General features: G+C 44.4%; 2 protein-coding genes across 2 annotated transcripts in view; both read left to right on the top strand.

Annotated features, from left to right (window-relative positions):
• The window catches only part of LOC140134943 (uncharacterized), a 238,955-nt gene that overhangs the window by 83,418 nt on the left and 133,523 nt on the right, over positions 1–22,014 (top strand). The gene's annotated exons all lie outside the window — the stretch shown is intronic.
• Positions 1–22,014, top strand: part of SIK3 (SIK family kinase 3) — a 69,905-nt gene that overhangs the window by 40,101 nt on the left and 7,790 nt on the right. The window contains exons 4-19 of the mRNA XM_072155786.1: positions 3,727–3,888; positions 9,679–9,803; positions 10,002–10,125; positions 11,508–11,626; positions 11,883–11,993; positions 12,939–13,079; positions 13,940–14,017; positions 14,375–14,484; positions 14,576–14,732; positions 16,335–16,490; positions 17,455–17,525; positions 19,100–19,243; positions 20,229–20,382; positions 21,207–21,332; positions 21,669–21,769; positions 21,884–21,993. Of these exons, the coding sequence (XP_072011887.1) occupies positions 3,727–3,888; positions 9,679–9,803; positions 10,002–10,125; positions 11,508–11,626; positions 11,883–11,993; positions 12,939–13,079; positions 13,940–14,017; positions 14,375–14,484; positions 14,576–14,732; positions 16,335–16,490; positions 17,455–17,525; positions 19,100–19,243; positions 20,229–20,382; positions 21,207–21,332; positions 21,669–21,769; positions 21,884–21,993 (1,989 nt within the window). The remainder of the gene's footprint in view (positions 1–3,726; positions 3,889–9,678; positions 9,804–10,001; positions 10,126–11,507; positions 11,627–11,882; positions 11,994–12,938; positions 13,080–13,939; positions 14,018–14,374; positions 14,485–14,575; positions 14,733–16,334; positions 16,491–17,454; positions 17,526–19,099; positions 19,244–20,228; positions 20,383–21,206; positions 21,333–21,668; positions 21,770–21,883; positions 21,994–22,014) is intronic.

Here is a 22,014-nt window from a genome sequence, read left to right as displayed (position 1 = left end):
TTCTGTAGTCTCACAGACTGTTACAATGGGCAGGAGAACTTCCCATTGTGTAAGATTACATCAGGCAGATGGAAGGGGCTGGTGCTGAGGGAGCAGTGCAAATGGACTCCGGTATTACCTCCAGAGCCCATCTGGACTATTTGCATAATTTTAAAAGTTGATGTTAGGATGGAAGCCATGGATAACAGGAGAAGATTACCACTGCATCTATGAGTAAATGTTTATCATGATGGATATTGACCGTATATCTCCTTTAGGATTGATGTGTTTGATGTAAAGAAGGTGATCAAAATTGTGGTCACTTCTTGAAGGTCTAATACAGGAAGACCCCATTGTCCTTCTGTTTCTCTGGATTATAGTCATCCTCGCCGTTACCGTGGGGTAGTGTCATCTATACTGTATACACAGAGTATTTCCCCCCTGTGTTGGGGCACAGACCTGGTATGATGTGTATTCTCCTGCAGGTCCTGTCACCTTAGGGACTGGAGGTATGTAAACAGAGAGAACCATTGTTTGAAGCTGTGGCCTTAGATCCAGATCCGGACGGCTGTGACACTCGTCAAAAATATCATGCACCCCTCTATTGACGGTTATTGCTGCCTTAAAGGGATTGTCTGAGAGTAAAAATAAAAAAAAAAAAATCTATTTTCTTCCTGCAAGAAACAGCGCCACACTTGTGCATGGGTAGTGCAGGGTATTGCAGCTCTGTTTATGTCTATGCTGCCAAGCTGCAGTACCAGCACAAGGTGCGCAGCAATGGGGCTCACAATCAAATCAACCTACTAGTATGTTTTGTGGAGGAAACCCACGCAAATATGGAGAGAACATACAAACTATTTGCAGATGAGCCCAGGTCCACAGCGCTGCAAGGTTGTAGTGCCAACCACTGAGCTACTGTGCCGCCCACATGCCCCAGGGTAATGGCATCATCCAGAAAATCATCTTTGAAGTTAGATGTATAAAGTCAGGGAGGCAAAATTATGTAAGTCATGGAGCATGTAAAATAATTGCTATAGCTGAAATATTACCGGAGACGCCTGTGACTTTATTCTTACTGGCAACAACGACCCTGCCATTGTCCGTCATGGATGGGCAGAGCTTTCGGCTGGGTGCAGTGCACTGTTTCGGCCTCTAGATGTCAGCGATGCCTACTGTGTGTGCACATAGTAATGTCACGGGTTTACATTGCCCCTTATAGGGCACCTATTGTATATGACAGTGATGGCTAACCTATGGCACTGGTGCCAGAGTTGGCACTCGGAGCCCTTTCTGTGGGCACTCAGGCCATCACCAGAGATGACTCCAGGTATCTTCCTGCAGTCCCAGACAGCCCAGGACTTGCTGTGCACAGAGCTATTTTAAAGTGACAGCTGTACCTGGGACTATTTTCTGCATTATTGGTGTCCTCAGGTGCTGGTATCAATGAAAGCTGTGACAGAGAAGGGAGTATAAATCACTAATTTAATTTCTGGGTTGGCACTTTGCGATAAATAAGCGGGTCTTTGTTGTAGTTTGGGCACTCGGCCTCTAAAAGGTTTGCCATCACTGGTATATGATATACTTGTTCACATCCATTGCACACGTCCTCCTCTCTGTTACTCTACTCTCTCAATTGATTAGGTGACTAAATCTAGACAACAGGGCTTAGTCTACGAAATGGGGTTTTCCAGTTTTGGGTAACTTGTATAATGACACAGTTCCTGATGATTTCTCTTTGGTTTCAGTCATATGGAGTCAGATATTATATATTCTATTGGGACGCTCCAAGGCTTGGCCTAGAGGGAACCTGTCATCAGAAATTGACCTAGTGTTTAAAGAAAATCTACCATCAAATTTCATCATGAAAAATCAGGGACACTTACTCATAGATCCAGGCAGCGTGACTGTGGTGTCGTCTTATATTTGTTATCCATGGCCTCCTTACTTCTAATATCCCCTTTTAAAATGATACTAATCAGTCTAAAGGGCTCTGGACATGTTACAGAAGCCCCCTGTGCTCAGCCATCACAGACTGTTCTCAGTCTCGCCCCTGCACTACCTTTAGTCTTGGCAGCAGTGAGAACACAGTGGGAGGTGGATGAGCTCCTTGATCAGTGTAACAGCCTGTGAATCTATAACACGCCCCTAGCCTTTCTGGATCATTAGCATAATTGTAAAAGTTGATTTTAGAAGGAATGAGACCATGGATAACAAATCTAAGATTACCAGAGTCATGGTGCCTGGATCTATGAGCAAGTGTCCTTGGTTTAGCAATAATGGATGTTGGTCTATTTTCTTCATAGGGGTTGTCTTAAAATATTGATGATGTATACAATGTTTAGGTCATCGATATTAAAGTGGTGTACAACCTAAATAATCAGATGTTCTCAGCAGCTGATTCTCAATGAAAGGGACATGAAGCAGTTCTCCTTGTAGTGGCTTAAACATGTCACTGCAGCTTGATTCCCTTTCAAATAGTTCCCTGAGCCTTGATAATGAGATGACTTCTGCGAAGTGATCTCTACAGAACAGGAAGTCAGGATTGGAAAGACGGCTTTAAAGTCCACTGCAGCTATGACTAAGGCTACATTCATACTGCCGTATGGGGGACGTATATACTGCTGACGTATATGCGGCCTATACAGTCACCCATAGATGGCAATGGGCGCCCGGCACCCTACCGGGAGCGTTACGGTGCGACACTGTACCGCTCCGTACCCCGTGAAAAGATAACATGTCCTATCTTTTCTCCGCTTACGGCGCCGTGCGTGATATTCCTCTATGGAGATGGACCGGGGGTGAGCAGCGCTAAATGTGAGTCCCATAAGGTATACTGGAGTTTCATCTGCAGATCTCGCACCCGCGTCTCAGCTTCATTGAGCATGTGCCATACCTACAGCGCTGTGCAAAACTGTGAGCACAATGGGCTCAATGCACAGGCACCGAGTGGAATGAGGCCCACAAGACCTTCCCGGAGAAGTAAATTTCTCATCTCCAGTCCTCAGTTTCCTATGGGCTTTATGGCAGCTGTAAAGCATATCTCTAAATGCTGTAAACAGCAGCCTTGCCAAGATGGCTACCCCTATCCCATTGTACAGGGAAAAAATCTACTTCTGGCACAAAAGTTTCATCAAATGGTTAATAATAATTCCTTTATATAGCACCTTCAGATTACGCAGTGCTGTACAGAGCTTGTAAAATCAGTCCCTGTCCCCATGGGGCTCACAATCCAATCACCTACCAGTATCTTTTGGAGTGTGGGAGGAAACCTGAGGACCCAGAGGAAACCCATGTAAACACGGAGAGAACGTACAAACTCTTTGCAGATGTTGACCTGTTAGGGGGCTTGAAACCAGGTCCCCAGCGCTGCAAGGCTGTAGTGCTAACCACTGAGCCACCATGCTGCCCTATTGTTCCCTTTACATTTAGTTTTGCATGATTCCTTGTGGGATTAATGTTCCTGTCCCAATAAATGGCCTCCTATATAATATTTGGATGGGGCCAGTCTGTAACAGGACAAACTACAGCTCCGTACAAATTCTTCAGTGTGATCCTTAAAGAGATGGCCCCTAAAGGGTTTCACATTTTTCACATCCATTTACTTACATTCCGCTATGTTTACGTTCCATGTGCAGGAAAGGAAAACACGAAGGACGTTTGTGCGCACCAATTTGTGAATGGTTTATCTAACGTGACACAAATGTCTCCTTCCCATCCATCAGCTCATTCCCCTCTCTTGTATTGCAGATCACCTTGTGGCTCACGGGCGCATGGCAGAGAAAGAGGCGCGCAAGAAATTCAAGCAGATTGTCGCCGCTGTCCACTTCTGTCATTGTAGGAATATCGTGCACCGAGATTTGAAGGCCGAGAATTTGTTGCTTGATGCAAACCTCAATATAAAGATTGCGGGTGAGTGGAAAACTACAGCATGTCATATTTTTGGGGCTATAAGACTCACCATTCTACACATGCTGCTATAAGACACTACAAATGTCAGAACAAAAAAAAAAAATTGACACCAGTGATAAATTCCCTGGTGGTTACAAACAAGCACAGCTCTACTACATACAGTCACTCACCCACACAGCAATGCTACATTCACGCACGCACAGCCCTGCTGCATCCATCCATCCATTCACTCATGGACAGCTATGCTGCATCCATCCATTCACTCGTGCACAGCTCCGCTGCATCCATCCATCCATGCATTCACGGCTCTGCTGCATCCATTTATTCACTCATGCACAACTCTGCTGCATCCATTTATTCACTCATGCACAACTCTGCTGCATCCATCCATTCACTCATGCACAGCTCTGCTGCATCCATCCATTCACTCATGCACAGCTCTGCTGCATCCATCCATTCACTCATCCACACCTCTGCTGCATCCATTTTCCCATGCACGGCTCTGCTGCATCCATTTATTCACTCATGCACGGCTCTGCTGCATCCATTTATTCACTCATGCACAGCTCTGCTGCATCCATCCATTCACTCATGCACAGCTCTGCTGCATCCATCCATTCACTCATCCACATCTCTGCTGCATCCATTTTCCCATGCACGGCTCTGCTGCATCCATCCATTCACTCATGCACAGCTCTGCTGCATCCATCCATTCACTCATCCACATCTCTGCTGCATCCATCCATTCACTCATCCACACCTCTGCTGCATCCATTTTCCCATGCACGCCTCTCTGCTGCATCCATCCATTCACTCATGCACAGCTCTGCTGCATCAATCCATTCACTCATCCACGGCTCTGCTGCATACATTTACTCCCAGCGACAGTATGAAGAAAAGTTGTTCTGCCCCTTGCTCAGTTTGCACCTGGCTGTGACCGGCTGAGGACCTTCCAGTGATGAAGCATGTGATCTATTGCAGGATGTGCACAGAGGGAGGGAGCAGTGCAGAGGCTCTGCTCTCTCTAAGATGGAGTGAAACGCTTCATCTGATCCCCAGGACAGCGGTCAGGAGGGACTGGAAATGTAGGATCCTCCTGACTTCGGACTAGAAGATGCATTTTTTTAGGCACACTTGTTCTTGCTAAAAATTGTCTGGGCAAAGGCAAAGTGAAGGTCTTTGACCTGACCACCCACCTTTTGACAAGTATAAGTAATAATACAGTGTAATTTGTTATATGGGGGTGTTCATCTTTGGGTGTATGTACCTGCACTGAGGGTTTCTTGCACTATCCCGACTGCAGCCCAATAATGTTATTGTTATTGTCACCCCAATGACTAATCCAGTGGTGATAGATGTATGGTGACCCCTCCCTGCACTACGTCTGGACCTGATGAGTGCATGTATGCTACAACCCCATGATATATAACAAGAGTTCTCCTGGATCCCGACAGAAACCCTGGGGGGGTGATATCCCTTTTGGAAAGGAAGTCTGACTTGTGGCCTTTAACCTTCTTACATCATAGTTTATTATATACTATTATCACTAGATTATACAGGTGAGTGTATAGAACGTGGTGTAGTCGGCACTTTATCTACCCAAGAAAACATTTGTCTGTACTAGGATGCTTTTTGAGATAACTCTGATACAAAAAAATATTACTTCTGACTCCTCATAGACATGCATGCTCAGCTCAGGAATGTGTTCATGTCTTTGGGAAATGCATAAGATGAATTGCAGGTTAAGCAATCAATTCACTAATGCACAGGTCTGCTGCATCCACTCACTCATGCGCTGCATAATAATAATAATTCCTTTATTTATATAGTGCACACAGATTACGCAGGGCTGCACAGAACTTGCCAAATCAGTCCCTGTCCCCAATGGGACTCACAATCTAATCAACCTACCAGTATGTTTTGGAGTGTGGGAGGAAACCAGAGGACCTTGAGGAAACCCACGCAAACAGGGAGAGAACATACAAACTCTTTGCAGATGTTGACCCTGGGACATGAATCCAGGACCCCAGCGCTGCAAGGCTGTAATGCTAACCACTAAGCCACCATGCGCTGCCGTGCTGCATCCATTTGATCGTGCGCTGCCGTGCTGCATCCATTTGATCGTGCGCTGCCGTGCTGCATCCGTTTGGTCATGCGCTGCCGTGCTGCATCCGTTTGGTCATGCGCTGCCGTGCTGCATCCAGTTACTCATGTACAGCACTGAGGTCCTATATACCCAGTATCGGCATCTATAGCCGTGCTGTAGAGAGAGATTCCCATTACAGATGGCAAACACCTTGGTATTTTTAGGAGGTAGCCTACAAAACACTGCTATACTGGTGCATTTCTGAGTTATTTGAGTAGATGGGGGTGGAAGGCCGGCCTATATGACGTGAGGTTGTCACAGGGCTGACACTCTTATATATTTGGGATGATGGAGTGTATTGCGAGGGATGAGGGAAGTGACTGTTCCTGGGAATCCTGCGGCCGGGAGCTGCTCTGGAAGTGCTGCAGATCCTCCCATCTGCTGTTTGCTTTGGCAGCCGCTCGGCTCCGTCATCTGATGAGTAGGATGGAAATGCTGATTTACTGTCAGGCCGGCTCCATGGAGCTCGCTTGTTATTCTGTGTATCTTTCCCCCAATTTGTGACGACCTCCGATACGGCAGAAGTGCTTGTTTGTCTCACTGCCTGTGCCCGTCCTGTCTGCCGCAGGCTTCCTAACTATTAATGGGGGTCCCAAAAGCTTCCTGACTGCCTCATACCTACCGTCCTGAATCCTAAAAACTTCCTGACTTCCCACTCTACGTTGTCCTATAGTAGGAGGAAATAATTACTTTCATAACTTTGATATTTCGACCGGATGAGTTTATTTTATGCCCAAGCACAAATAGATGATAGGAAACCTTACGGGGTGAGCTTGTTACAGATGTTGGCCACAATTAGTTCATAGACCCTTTATGAGGTGTCATTAAAGGAAAGGAAGGAGCACTGTTACACTGTGCTGGAGCATTTCCCCCCTCCCACTGTGTGCTGAGACAACCTCTGCTGCAATGAGATTACAACAGACAGTCAGTACTGAGGGAGCAGTGTAACAGCCTGTGAAGCTGCAGCATAGAGGGGCTCTAGTACCACCCCCAGGAGTCCTTCTGGCTCATTAGCATAAATGTAAAAGTTGATTGTAGAAGGAAGGAGGCCATGGATAACAAATATAAGAGGATTACCACAGTCACGGTGCCCGGGTCTATGAGTAATGTCCCTGGTTTATCATGATGGATTTTGATGGTAGATTTCCTTAAAAGAAATCAAGTTTGATCTATTACATAGAATGTTATCGTTTTATTGCATCTACTGCTGTAGGTCTACATATCTCCATAGTAACAGACAACAAACAAGCTTTGTGTAGTCTGATCCTGCATTTGTACTTCTTTTCCTCCATCCGCTGTTAATGACCTGCTTATGCAGGATAGGAGCAAGAAGGTAACACAGCGACTTTGGGATCCGATGAGGCAATTTACATGTGAACTGTTGTGACTGGAGACACTTCACAAACAGTGGATTTTATTTTTTTTTAAATGGCAAATTTCTATATGGATTGATATAACGGACCCACCATTTGAAGTGGCAATAACTCATGGAGTCTCTACATGGACCTGATACAAATAGTCTTGTAGAAATGCTGCAGAGAATACAGGGGTGAATCCCCTCTGATCTGCTCCCGTCAATGGACTTGATTGGGGCAGGGCTGCTTCTGAATATAATACCAAACCCAGAAAACAAAATGTGAACTTTAGTTCTAAAATACAAGCTCTGTATTATAAGTTGTTATAAAACCGTATACACAATAGACTAAATACCAATATAGAATGGATTGCCAGCATATGCATACCCAATACACAGCCAATACCCCAGATGTCAGGGCCCCCTGACACTGCGAGCCCCATAGCAGCTGCTATGGCTGCCACCCTGTAGTTACTGTAGGATCCTGCTGCAGCCAGTTGTCTTACAGCCAGACGCAGCATAGGACATAATGATGTGGTGAAGCTGAGCTGATAGTCACACTGAGAGGCTGAATGGGGAAGTGCACCTAGAATCATGGTTATGGTGCCATGCTAAGGATAAAAATATCATCTTTCAGATCCAGAGACGTGAGCGATTGTAGAAATGGCTGCAATTGGATCTTTATCTGCAGCTCACGTTTCTGTCTTTGTCTGTATCTCTTTATCGGTAGATCAAAGAACTTCTAACCTGATATGATCTGAAAGATGAGACTTGTATCTAATACTAGTACGGCGCACGCCGGGTCCCGGTGCATGGAGAGGGCTCGCGGGCCGAGCCCTCTCCATAGCCGGTAAGTCTTTGCTGCATATTGCAGCAAAGGCTTACCGGTAACACCCGCGATCGGTGCTAGCACCGATCGCGGGTGCTTTCACGGCGATCGCCGCCGGCAATGCTGCCGGAGGCTTCAAAAAGATGGCGCCGCCATCTTGCCGCGGATCGCCGCTCCCCGATGACGTCACGGGGAGCGGTGATCCGTTGCCATGACAGCATCGGGTCTCACGAAGGCCCGATGCTGTCTCGTTTTAACCCATTCATTACAATGTGCTATCAGCACATTGTAATGAATGAGGAGTAAAATCCCCATATACTGCCATATTGCAGTATGGCAGTATATGGTAGGATCGATCAGACAACCTAGGGTTAAAGTACCCTAGGGAGTCTGAAAAATAGTTAAAGTAAAAGTAAAAAAAAGTTTAAAAAATAAATAATAAACAGTAAAAATCATAAACACATTAGGTACCGCCGCGTCCGAAAATGCCCGATCTATCAAAATATAATAACAGTTTTTCACTGCGTTTAACCCCGTAACGGAAAATAGCGTCCAAAGTCAAAAATGACATTTTTTTGCCATTTTGGAAAATATTAAAAAATTAATAAAAAGTGATCAAAAGGTCGCACAGTCCTAACAATGATAGCAATGAAAACGCCATCAAAAGTCGCAAAAAATGACACCACCCACAGCTCCGTACACCAAAGTATGAAAAAGTTATTAGCGCCAGAAGATGGCAAAATAAAAAAAAAAAAATTTGTACAGGAGGTTTTAATTTTTTTAAATGTATGAAAACATTATAAAACCTGTACAAATGTGGTATCCCTGTGATCGTAGCAACCCAAAGAATAAAATAGACATGTCATTTGGGGTGCACAGTGAAATCCGTAAAATCCAAGCCCACAAGAAAACGTCGCAAATGTGTTTTTTCACCATTTTCACTGCATTTGGAATTTTTTTCCCGTTTCCCAGAACGCGCCATAGAATATTAAATACCGTCACTACGAAGTGCAATTTGTTACGCAGAAAATAAGCCATAACAGAGCTCTTTATGTGAAAAAATAAAAAAGTTATAGATTTTTGAAGGTGGGGAGTAAAAAATGGAAGTGAAAAAACTAAAAAAGGCCAAGTCGTTAAGGGGTTAAAAACCTAAGATAGGGATGTCTAATAAGACATCTTCATTCAGCCTTTACAAGTGACTCATCTCGGACAAATATAACTCTTCTCTGCTCATTTTCACATTACTTTGAGCCAGATATTTTTAATATATATATATAGTATGAATGGGCGAGATTTCTCATAATAGAGAGAATTCTAGAAAATAAGAAGCGAGTCATAAAATTCTGTGTTATATATTCTGTCCTGGCAGATATTAGAAGCCTCTTGTTTCCTCTGACAGGTATTCATTTTGCCTCATAATATATTCAGTGTTACTTCACGATTTTTCCTTTTCTCTTTCAGATTTTGGTTTCAGTAACCGGTTCACTCCGGGGCAGCTGCTGAAGACTTGGTGCGGCAGCCCCCCGTACGCAGCGCCGGAGCTTTTTGAAGGAAAGGAGTATGAAGGGCCCAAGGTTGATATATGGGTAAGTTCAACAGGTTCATAAAACAATCAGGGGTGACGCTGAGCACCTCCAGCACCTGAATCCACACGGAGTAGGAAGAATCGCTACATTGTCTCTTTGGTGTCTATGTCTATCTGATATTGATGACCTATCTATTTTGTGGATGGATCAGGTTATGTTGCAGCGATTTCTATGATTTCCCTGTGTTTCTCCCTGCAGAGTTTGGGGGTGGTCTTATACGTCTTGGTGTGCGGCGCTCTCCCCTTCGATGGAAGCACGTTACAAAACCTGCGGGCCAGGGTCTTGAGCGGGAAGTTCCGGATTCCCTTTTTCATGTCCACAGGTAAAGTTTCTCATAATGTCAGTTTTATTTCCTAAGCACAAATCTCATCCTTTACACCTCATCTTCCGTAACACTTCAGCTTCATGGAGAGACGCACAGGGGAACCCCTCCGCCCGTGTCTCGTCAAACCAGTTCTTACAGGAGACCTGTACGTGTATAGTAAATTCCCATTGCAGTGTATAGGGCTGGGTGGTGGATGCCTCTGTCAGACACATTAGGAGGAGACTATAGAAGCAGCGGGACTTTCCCATCACTTTCCGCTTTGTGCTTGAAATTTGCATTGCTAAAGGCGCAGCAATTCTTCAACTATTTTAGATTTTATATCATAAAGCATGTCATACGTGACATTCATATTACTGATTCTGTAGGAAGCGAGCTGATAATGTGATATATAGAATTATATAGAGACCTCAGTATTGGCCGCTATACCCTATAGCGCCATAGGCTCTAAGCTTACTGCCTCTTTGTACTTGCTGTATGTCATCGTGCAGACCTCACAATGAAGCCCTTTATCAACTATATGTAACACCCATCAGGTTTTCAGCCCTGCTTACTATACTCCAGGACTATAAATGACATGGACTGCAATGGATTTTAAAAATCCTGGATGCTTTTTTCCAAAAATGCTATCACCCCTTATTCAGTCATTGTGTTCCTTGTTGCATGGAAGAGCATTGAACGAATGGGGCTGAGCTGCAGCACCGCACACGACCTAGAGATGGTGCATGTCCTGGTGATAACAGATCTATATTATCGTCAGGATCTACTTAAAGGGATCGACCCGAGTTTGATTGCTGTTTCCTATCCACAACCTGATTGGTGGGCGTCCAGTTCTGTTCATGAGAGCTGGGGGGGTCCCATTCCAATACTTTATGGAGCGGTAGGTCAAGCATGTGTACTGAACATAGCACTCGCATAGACGAGAAGATACCCAGCGTTGTGTTTGACAAGTATCGTTGTGATCAGTGGGGGTCCTAGCTGTCTGACCTTCACTGATTATTCCCTATGGAATAAGTGAAAGCAATGCAAACAAACTTGGTGCACCCTTCATATTTATTTCAGCAACTAAGATAAGGGCTAGTTCTTACAGAGATTCCTGTTTTGGGGGCTGGCCTGTGCACCATTTTAGTGGGAGGCACAGGGTCATCTTGCTCCCTGGGAAAACATATGCGAGACCGCTATCCATGTTAAAAGATGAAAACTGTCTCCTTAGTGCCACCTATAGGTGGTTATGTTAATTGCACTGTAGGTGCAATTTCCTTCCTTTTGGATGAGAGCTCTCATGTATATATAATACTATATGTCGCTGGGTATACAGTATCCTGTCCTGCCTAGACATGTGCACAGTGTGTGCTGATGGTTCTGGTCCGTCTTTCTTCCAGAATGTGAACATCTTATAAGACACATGCTGATTCTGGAGCCCAGTAAGCGTCTGACCATGGAGCAGATCTGTAAACACAAGTGGATGTGTCAGGGGGAGCAGGATCTCGAGTTCGATAGGGTAAGTGGAAACTGTATTGAGTTTTCTTAACTACTTTACTTCCATAGTTTGCACTTGTGGACTTAGTTGTCCGGCTCTGATCTTTGTAGCACATTCTGCAGAGACCAGACTGGGACTGTAATAAGTGGGGGCATGCACGGCTCAGTGGGCCCACACGTGCTGTACTGGGCAGCTTTTTCCATACAGAATCCTGACAATGCTAATACTACAAGGATAATCTATTGTGTGAGTAATGTGGAAACCTGTTGTGTTGCAGTTAATAGCAGAATGCCAGCACGTGAAGATGGAGCGGCAGAGGGAGCCTATAAATGAGCAGGTCCTGCACACCATGGCGGAGATGGGCCTGGACAAAGACCGTACACTGCAGGTAATGCACCTGTATACCTGAAAGTGACTCCTCTTGTTCAGCAAACATCCCCGCATACACATGCACACTCAGCCAAGTGAAGCATGTATGTGTCCTTAATGTTAAAATGCTGTTAAAAGGAGATTTTAAGGACTGAAGTAATTCATCATGCCTGATTCCTTCTTGACCTTGAGGATATTATCAGAGTCCCCCATACATAGAAGATACCAGTGCTGCTGATTCCGAAAGTTTTTGTTTCCTTTTATTTAAAGATGTTTTCTTACAAATAGAGAGTAAGTGCCTATCATCAATGGGAAAGTTCACTAAAAGGGGTTGTCCTGTATATAAGGGATAGTAAGTCGACTGGGGAGGGTCCAACTTCTGAGACCTCCAGAGAAAGGGGGGTCCCTTTCTCAATCATTGGTGGAGCGACAAGTCCAGTTCTATGGAGGAGTCTGAGATTGCTGAGCATTGCGCTGAACACTGCCTATGAAACTTCCATAGATGGCTGAGCACTGTACTCTGCCATTTCAGACCCAACTAATGAATGCAGCGGTGGGACACATGGCCGTTCTGACGTTCTACCCATTAGTGAGAAAGGACTGCCGTTCTATGAATTGCTGGGGGTCCCATTCCCGTGATCATGGGGAGGCTCTCACCATCAGCTGTGGATGGGGGAAAACTTCCTAATGACACCCCCGTGTCTAGCTGATTCCTCCTGTCCTCTGTGTAGTGACTGGGCTGCAGTTACCTGACCTGTCCATTATAGAGAGTTTGGTGCTGTTCTTCTATCTTCATTTTCTGTGATGACCCTGGTATTAATGCCAATCAGTCGTGTTGTAGGGGAATGCCAATCAATGGTGTTGTAGGGGAACCTTATTTGAGGTTCTCTCTGATGCATCAACCTTTATACCTTTATGTATGTTTTATGTCTTATGCCTCATTATGTCTTCGTTCTACATTCAGTCTTTGAGAACAGACGCGTATGACAACTACAGCGCCATCTACAGTTTGCTGTGCGAACGGCTCAAGAGACACAAAACTCTACGTCTCCCCACTCCACCCAGTGCCCCGCGCCCCCTGTCTTACACTGCTTCACCAATACAGGTAAGACTATTAAAGTGACGCACTAATAAGTACACACTACTAGTAGTTATATATGGTGCAGCACAGGCTCAGGACCTATATGCAAAGAGTGAGTGACAACTGAAGAGGCTTAAAGCGAGTCATTTACAACAAGTCAGAATGTGAAACGCATTAGAATAAGCTCATTTGCCATGTGATGTCCCTGATTTCAGTTATGAAAATTCTTACGTGTGCCATTTGACGATGGGGCGGAGCAAAGTAGTCTCCAATCCCTGGAATGGGTGATGTCAGGACATCTTACCTCCAGGATGAAGGATTGTAAACCAAGCACACTCACATACTGGTGTGCGGCCCCACTGGCAGGATCTGCTCTTCTTTCATCTTATGGCCTTGTTTTTAAGAAAAAAGGTTTTAAAAATTATGCAAATGAGTCAGGTGCTTGAGGCTCCATTAACACCAATAGAGCCCAGAGCCCATCAGACTCATTTGCATAATTTTAAAAGCATTTTTTGTAAGAACAAGGTCCTAAGAAGCTAAATAGAAGTGCAGATCCTGCCAGAGAGGACACACACCGGTAGATCAGTGTGCTTGGTTTACAATCCTTCATCCTGGTGGTAGATGTCAGTTAATCACAATTCTCTGCGTTGACCTTTTTTTGTTTTTAGTTTTAGCCATAAAGCAGCTGCTGTAATGGGGACAGACCACTGGACTCTAGTGTTTGCTTTTTACTTCAGTCGATAGCATCATATAACTAATATTACACCCCCTGCTGGGGCTCCTAAACATTGGTTAATATTTCAGCTTTGCTTCTCTCTGAGGTGCGGTTCCGCTTTGTATACTTTGTACCTTCTATGACAGTAACGTTGTCTGTCCTTCTACAGGCGGATGCAGCTGGTAGTGCCGTCAGCATGAATGTGCCGCAGGTTCAGCTCATCAATCCTGAAAATCAGATTGTGGAGGTGAGGAAGGTCATTCTCAGTAAACAAATCATAAACATCCCGTAAAATTCTGACCCTCGCTGGAGATTGCAGCTTGATCCCGTTGGAGTGATGGGTAGATGAGCTGCAGTTACCTGTCTGCACAGGGGATGGCGCCGGCTGTCTATGTCTCTGCTACTAACTACTCATTGTCCGTATTGAGTGTCAGATCCCCACCATCTTGGCATTGGACAGCCCTCGTAGAGCGTATGGCCACTATAAGGCTATATGCAAGCATTGTCTATGAAAATGTATCCGTGTGTACAATCTTTATAAAGTTATGAGATTTCTCTACGTTGTGCGTGTTCACACCATGCGGATCTTATCTCTTGGCTTTAGACTAATGGCACCATGAACCTGGACAGCGATGAAGGAGAAGAACCTTCGCCGGAAGCCTTGGCCCGATACCTGTCTATGAGGAGACACACAGTGGGAGTGCCGGACACACAGTAAGCGATATTGGAATAGCGCATCTTCTATGACGCTAATGCTGTGGCTTTCGTAGTTTGTGTTCTGACCAGTGTGTTTTTTTTATCTCAGTAATGAGGGAGGTGCGGAGGAGCTGCAGAAGATCATTCCTGGATTCCCAAGGGTCACTCCACAGACTCCATTCCTTCCAGTGGCACAAAACACAAACACCCTTCACCCGTTATTACCAATGCAAAACATGCCACCCAGTGGCCACCTTGAGTATAAGGTATGTATGGTCATCATCAAATACAACTTTTCATTTAAGGGCATTGCATTTTACATCGAGTTATCTGCCATCCACGAGATTTGTTGATCTGATGATCCCATGCTCTTTAGATGGCCAGTGGCTGTACTTAGTCACATAGTAGTAAATGGAGCTGCTGTGTGTGCGCGACCAGCAATTTTAATTAATTTGGGAAAATGGGAGATTCTTATTCCACTACTTGATCCTTTGTGGAAAGGCAGTGATTTAAAGAGGACATGTCACCCCAAAACAACGCTCTAGGAGCTGCTTACTAAAGTAATCCAGTGGATAGGGCCTAACTTTTGTTCATGGGGAACCCCCTTTAAGCTGTATATTCAGTCCCACAATAGACAGGTATGTAGTGTTCTAGCTTTGACATCCAAGACCTATTTCACATGTGAGCTGTGTGCTCATCCATGACTAAATCCTGGGCGGGTAGCACACAACCAGTTGGAGAAGGGAGAGGGAGTGCGCACTCCTAACCCATCCCCTCTCCATTAAAAAGCCGAGCGGCTGCTCAGTCATGGTGCGGAGAGACACTGTGTGATGCTCGCAACGTGGCCTGGTGCCATAGACTTCTATTTTGGCTGTGATCTGATTGCAATTTGATCACAATTACATCTGTGTGAATGAGGCCTAAACCACAGGTCATTCCATGTATAATTGTTAATCTCTTCGTATTCACCTTGTTCCTCTTTCCTCTCTCACTTTCTGCGTTGGCACACAATGTACAGAATATTTACACTGTGTAGCGTTTAGGAGACCTAGAGAAGGAAGAACATTATGTACCAATGTGTATAATGTATCATTTAGTGGGGAAAATGGTTCTCATTACTGTACCTCACATCGGAGCAGTGTGTACTGATCCGGTCTTGTCCATTACCATCTTGTGCTAGGAAATAACTAGAAATATAAATGCCCTTATTTCTGAATATTGAGCATTGTAGCATTATTTGTCTTGAATTATCATTATTATTATTTTTTTATTAGATTTTGATCAGTATCACAAACAAAATTCAGTTTTGTACTGGTGACTAGTTTATTAGTGCGACCAGAAGATGGCGCTATTTAATGGTGAACAAGAGCAGTAGTGGTTTATGGATGGCGCTTAGAATAGGGATTTCACATTGTCCAGTTGTTTGGGCTACGTAGGATCAGGACTACATTGCCATGAGTTATAAGAAAGATTTGCAATGTTTCACAACCCTTGGCCTGATCTTTGGATACTGTACAACCAATCTGAAGCAGAGGCCCTTTCTTATAAGCTAGTTATCAGGCCAGTTATTGGGATTCATAGGAATAGTTAATTCCACAAATTATGGTAAAGATGGCAATGATTTTAATGCAGTGTAAAAGATGCCAGTTTGTCAGAAGCACGTTATGGTCAAACAAGTCATTGATTGGTGCATGTAATAATCGAGAACAAAATTTCCTAGGGAGAACCATTAGCAATCTTGCTTATTCAGTTGCAATGGGTACCAAAGATATCCCATGTGTGCGACCATCAAGCATAGTTGTTTGTTAGTTGTATCGTGGTAAAATCAGAACTTGTATAACTTTTTTTCTTTTTTTTATCTTTTCTAGGAACAGTCCCTCTTGCAGCCTCCAACACTTCAACTCTTGAATGGCATGGGACCTCTTGGACGCAGGGCATCTGATGGAGGGGCTAACATCCAGTTACATGCACAACAGTTCCTGAAGAGGCCCCGGGGTCCTTCACCCTTGGTTACAATGACCACTGTGAGTGTAAAGCGCTGTATGGTTTGTATTGATGGGCGAATGTATAGATGTAGTAGCGGCAGTGGGGTGCTGCACCATTCACTTTGTGCCTATGTTCCTCGCATCACATATTGGTCACTCTGTTTGTTACAGAATGACCACAGTACTATAGTATTTAATGGGTCCATGTGCATACTTTACCAAAAGACTCTGGTAAAGGACCAGTGTTTTGGAGTCCCAAATTACCCTGTTACATATCAGTCTGTGGCCGTTATTAAAAACAATCCTTTATAGTTACATAGAGATGGGTCTGATAAGGCAAATCAGACTCCTCTCTGGTGCTCCCCTCTCCCACATGATGCTTTAATGAAGCCAGAGCAGCACTCGCCATCTGCTTCATGGAGAGATATAAAATAAGGGGATGTAGGACACGAAACCCTGTGGTTAGTGTCCCAAATCACCCTGACATGTTCCTTTTTAATGCCGATCCACACTGATGCAGAGAAGGATATATTATAACCATCAGTGTCCCTCATAATGCACAGAAGTAGATCTATCTCTGATCCCCGATAACACGTCAGTCCAATAGTCCCTAACCCTTGGACCATCACCGTAATATCTGGATCAGATTATTCTCATTTCACGTTGTACTTTATACCACCGCAAGAGCTTTACGTTAAGAAAAGATGTTGTATAGTGCAGCTTGCATATTAACATACGTAATGAATGTAGCATCCAATATCTGTCATATTTTGGCAGAAAATTTTCTTTGGATGTTTAAAATCTGATGGGTGCATACAGATCCTGTTCGGACCTGCACTCGTATCCAGAACAGGGGACCCATAATCCATATACGGTCAGGCTGATTCTAGTGGAAAGGCTCCCCTGTGTGTCCAACTCTGTGTCACACATGTGCCGCCTCCATTACATTGACAGAGGTTGTGACTCCAAGGAGTGAACACATTTCTTTGTGTTTCTACTTTAGGCTGTTCCTGCAGTTACCCCGGTGGATGAGGAGAGTTCAGATGGGGAACCTGATCAGGAGGCCGTGCAGAGGTAACCTCATTCACTTATGGTACTCGTTTATAAGGAAAGGCACCATTGGTGTGAATGGACTGCTTTCATAGCCAGTAATATTTAGACATTGACCTATAAAGTGTACAGTTTTGTACACCGGTAAATCAGATGATCATCGACTCACTGTATTTTAGCTCAAAATATAGAACATGGAAGCTTCATCTAAAGATATCACCAATACAAAGAAGGATTGAAGGGGTTCTCCAGTCATGGCAAGTGACTATCCACAGGATCAGTGGGGGTCCCGGTGAATGGATCTTGAGAAAAGTTGCGCTCTAGATGACCGGAGCACCCAGTCACACATGCACCAGCTGCTCCGTTCATCTCTATGACACTGACAGAAATAGCCGAGCGCCGAACTCGGCAATCCTTGTGCACTCCATAGAGATGAATAGAGCAGTCGGCGCATGTGTGACCACCTGTTCTCCTTATCTCGAGCGCAACAGTGGTTCAACAGACCTCACTGAGACCCCCAGCGATCAGCAAGTTAGGCCGTATCCTGTGGATAGAGCCTTACTTGCTATGATTGGCAGCACACCTGTACTATTCGATGAGCTGAGCATGCATGTGTTTGATGTGTGGGGGGTGAGCATTCTCTAGTATTTCAGTTGGCACCTATCTATAATAAGGTGATGATACAATCTACTGGAGTATTAGTTATTGACCAAGCTGATCTTCTACCATATTTCATACTAAATTTATAGCGAATTTCCTTGATTCTTAAAATCGTATATACAGAGATGGCTGTCAATCAGTGACGGGACCACCAACTTTTTGGTATATAGAACAATCTCACTAAATTGTAGGTTATTTTAAACCTTATATGTTGTGGAGCAGATTGTAGAAGACGTTAAATCTATAACCAAAGTCCATACACCGTGTGTTCTCCTTTTATATTGGCATTTCCCTGTTATCACCTCTGCCGGTTTTTGGCTTTTGGTTTATTACTTTATGTTCAGGGTCTTCTGTTTGGTTTTGAAATCCTACTTAAGTTTAAGAGCAGGTCCAATGTCCCCATACATGTTTACTTATGGGGGTTTTATGACATACAGAAAGCATATGGTGGCTTTGTTTCGCACAACTCCTGTCCACCAGTTAAGTTTAGGTCTGGTGTTTCTCTAATTCAGTCACCATGTTTAATGTCATGATATGACACCCCCTCATTGCACTGACGGCGTGCTGGGGATCATGGTCATGCTGAAAGACCCAGCCATGTTTCATCTCCAATGCCCTTGGTGATGGAAGGAGGTTTGCACTCCAACTCTATATGACAGATATATGGCCCCATTCATTCTTTCATGTACATGGAACAGTCGTCCTGGTCCCTTTGCAGAGGAACAGCCTCTGGTCATGATGTGGGATCTTGCTTGTTTGTAGGTGACCAGCCTTACTCATAGGACAATTGGGAACACAATCGATCTGCGGATTCTCGTTATCAGAGGGCAACATGGAACGATTGCCCGGAATACAATGTATCCAGCTAGAGCTTACTTTGTCTCTTTATGCTCTTATGTTTTGCAGGGATAAATTATATGGTCTTATCATTACTTTAGGTATCTCGCCAACCGCTCTAAGAGACACACATTGGCAATGACCAGTCCTACAGCCGAGATCCCCCCAGACATACAGCGCCAGTTGGTGCAGCAGGGTTTCCGAAACAGAGTATGGCCTCCGCACCTGGTAGCTGACCAGCATCGGTGAGTGCAGCTGCTATGACCTCCATATCTTACTGATTTAATTAACTTGCGTTCTTATATAGATGTAGTTTCCTGTGTGTGTGTATAATGTATTATTTTAGGACCATCATGAACTGACCGGGCTGTTTTTTTTTTTTTTTTTTTACCTTATTCTCTCCGCAAGCAATGTCCTTATGTAATCAAAAGTTGAGTGTTTTCTCAGGAAGTTTGTCCAGGAGTGCCCTCCCAACCTTTGACCAGTCAGTGCGGACGTGAACATGTAAACTTTGCCCAACACCTGAATCACTGCCACGCTGGAGCTAATAGATTGGAAAGTCTTTGTTGTCCCTAGTAGCTTGTGAAATTCTTGTATGGGGTATAGGCTTTTCAGTATTGCCTTACAATTCACATAGGGTCATGTCTTACCACCGTGCATTGTAAGGAGATCATAGGGATTGTTATAAGACAAGTTCCTGGTAGATGATAAAGGGGACAGGTTACTCACTGCATACTCTTATAGGAATTGATACGAGAGAACATTTGGAGTCTGACCACTGGTGACAAATGGAGGGGAAACAATATCCCCCTAAATACCCCCTTTTTTTTAATGACAAACAATATACATAGTAGACCTGAGCCTCATTACCTTCTGTGCGGCAGAGTGACATAGCTGTACCTTTACAGAGGAAATCTTTACAAATATAGCGCCAACACATTCTGCAGCTCCGTACAGATCATGGGTTAAAGGTACAAACAAATGAAGACATTGCAAAGCAATAGCATGATGTCCCCTCTAGCAAGAGCTTACAACCTATTTATCTAATTTATTGTGGTTTTTACCTCCTAAACACAACCACAACTGCATCATTCATGCATCAGGTGTTGTAAGAACATAGTAAAAGCTCTGCTTTCTGATTGAAGTAATAACAAATGCTCCATTTACATGTATGATAAGTGTCTTCTAGCAGTCATCTACAATACGTAGCGTCATTTTCTGTCTTTTCAGTTCCATGTACAAAGATTCCAACACTCTTCACCTTCCTGCCGAGCGCTTCTCGCCAGTGCGCAGGTTCTCGGATGGAGCGGCTACAATCCAAGCCTTCAAGGCTCACCTGGAGAAGACCGCGCACCAGAACAGCAGCATCAAACAGCTACAACAGGTAATGGGCCGTGGAAACAGCCAAAATCCCATACACCGAGGCTACATCCTACAAGGATGACTTGTCTATGGGGGTGGTAGGTTCTCCGTGTAGGGTCTCCATGTCTCCAGGCGGTCCCCTACTAAGAACACCCAGCTTACAGACGACTCCTAGTTACAAACTGACCTCTGGATGTTGGTAATTTACTAGTACTGTACTAGGCTACAATAAAGAGTTAAATAACAGCTATCAAAGGTGTCTGTAATTTAAGCTTTTTTTGTTAACCCTGGTTCTTACGACAAACCAACATTTTTAAAATCCAATTGTCACACAATTGAGACCAACAAACAATTCTGGCTGGTGTTACAATTATAAAATATACAGTTCCGACTTGCATACAAATTCAACTTAAGAACAAACCTACAGAAGCTATCTTGTACGTAACCCGGCCTGTACTTTAGAATTTCATTTAGACCTTTACCTTTCCTGAGAACAAGGTATCTGGAGCCTCTTAGTTGTAGGTTTTGCATCTGCTGCGGTGCTTTTCCTTGATCAGTGGGTGCACAGGAAAGTACTATCAATCCGCTTTAGCACCCAACCAGAACTACATCCCTTTTTAAGGATTATTTAGGTGCATGTAATGTGAGGGACCATGTTATTACTTTAAATCCTTCCCTGGCCATGGGTCTAGTGACTGATATAGCAGAGTATCGTTTCCCTATGTTGCTGTTAGATCGAGTCAATAGACCGTATAACACAGTCACATTACAACTACGGACAGTCGGGAACCCTACAGGAGAAACAAACTACAGAGGGGTGACAATGGTTTTCTGGTGATTTTATAGGAGTGCGAGCAACTGCAGAAGATGTATGGGATCCATATGGATGAGAGGACCCTGGAACACACGCAGCAGCAGCACATCATGTACCAGCAGGAGCATCAGCAACACATCTATCAGCACCAGATCCAGGTATGTGCTTCCATCTATCATTCATACATTGTAACGGCTGTTAGAACATGTTTTCTTTTATCTAGCGAATCATAGACTCCCTTTAATCTGCTGACAATAAAGGTCACTGTGGGATCCAGTTGTGAACTTTTTGGGTCAGCCCCACAATGAACTTTGGGAGGATAAGTAGTGGCGATGCTGAACTATCTATGGTGCAGTTTAGGAAAAATTGTGATTTTAGAGGGGTTTTTTATGAGTCCAGAAGTTGTGGTTCTGTACTTCTAGTTTCTAAGAGTGTTAGTTTATCTTCTATTTTATCTGGTGATGTAGCGGCTCAGCAGTTTGGTTGCCTTTCAGGATTGTATCCACCCTGCGCAGCCCTCTCCTCCTCTCCAGTCCTCATCCATGGTACCACCGTGTGAGAATCAGCCTGCCCTCCTTACACACCAGCTTCAGAGGTAAGGGCATACCCATTGCTGGACTGCGTCATCCATCTGATCCTCTAGTCACAGGGATGACTGGCCTTTTTCAGGATTGTATCTTCATTGACCTGTCTCGTTGTCTTATCTCAGATTGCGAATCCAGCCTTCCAGCCCCCCACCCAATCCAGCCAGCAACCACCTCTTCAGACAGCCAAACAACAGCCCCCCACCATCTTCCAGTGCCATGCTCCAAACACACGGTAAGGGTCTTGTTTTATATT

Source organism: Engystomops pustulosus, chromosome 6, assembly GCF_040894005.1.
Source record: "Engystomops pustulosus chromosome 6, aEngPut4.maternal, whole genome shotgun sequence".
Taxonomy (NCBI): domain Eukaryota; kingdom Metazoa; phylum Chordata; class Amphibia; order Anura; family Leptodactylidae; genus Engystomops; species Engystomops pustulosus.
This window is presented reverse-complemented; position numbering and strand designations above follow the sequence as displayed.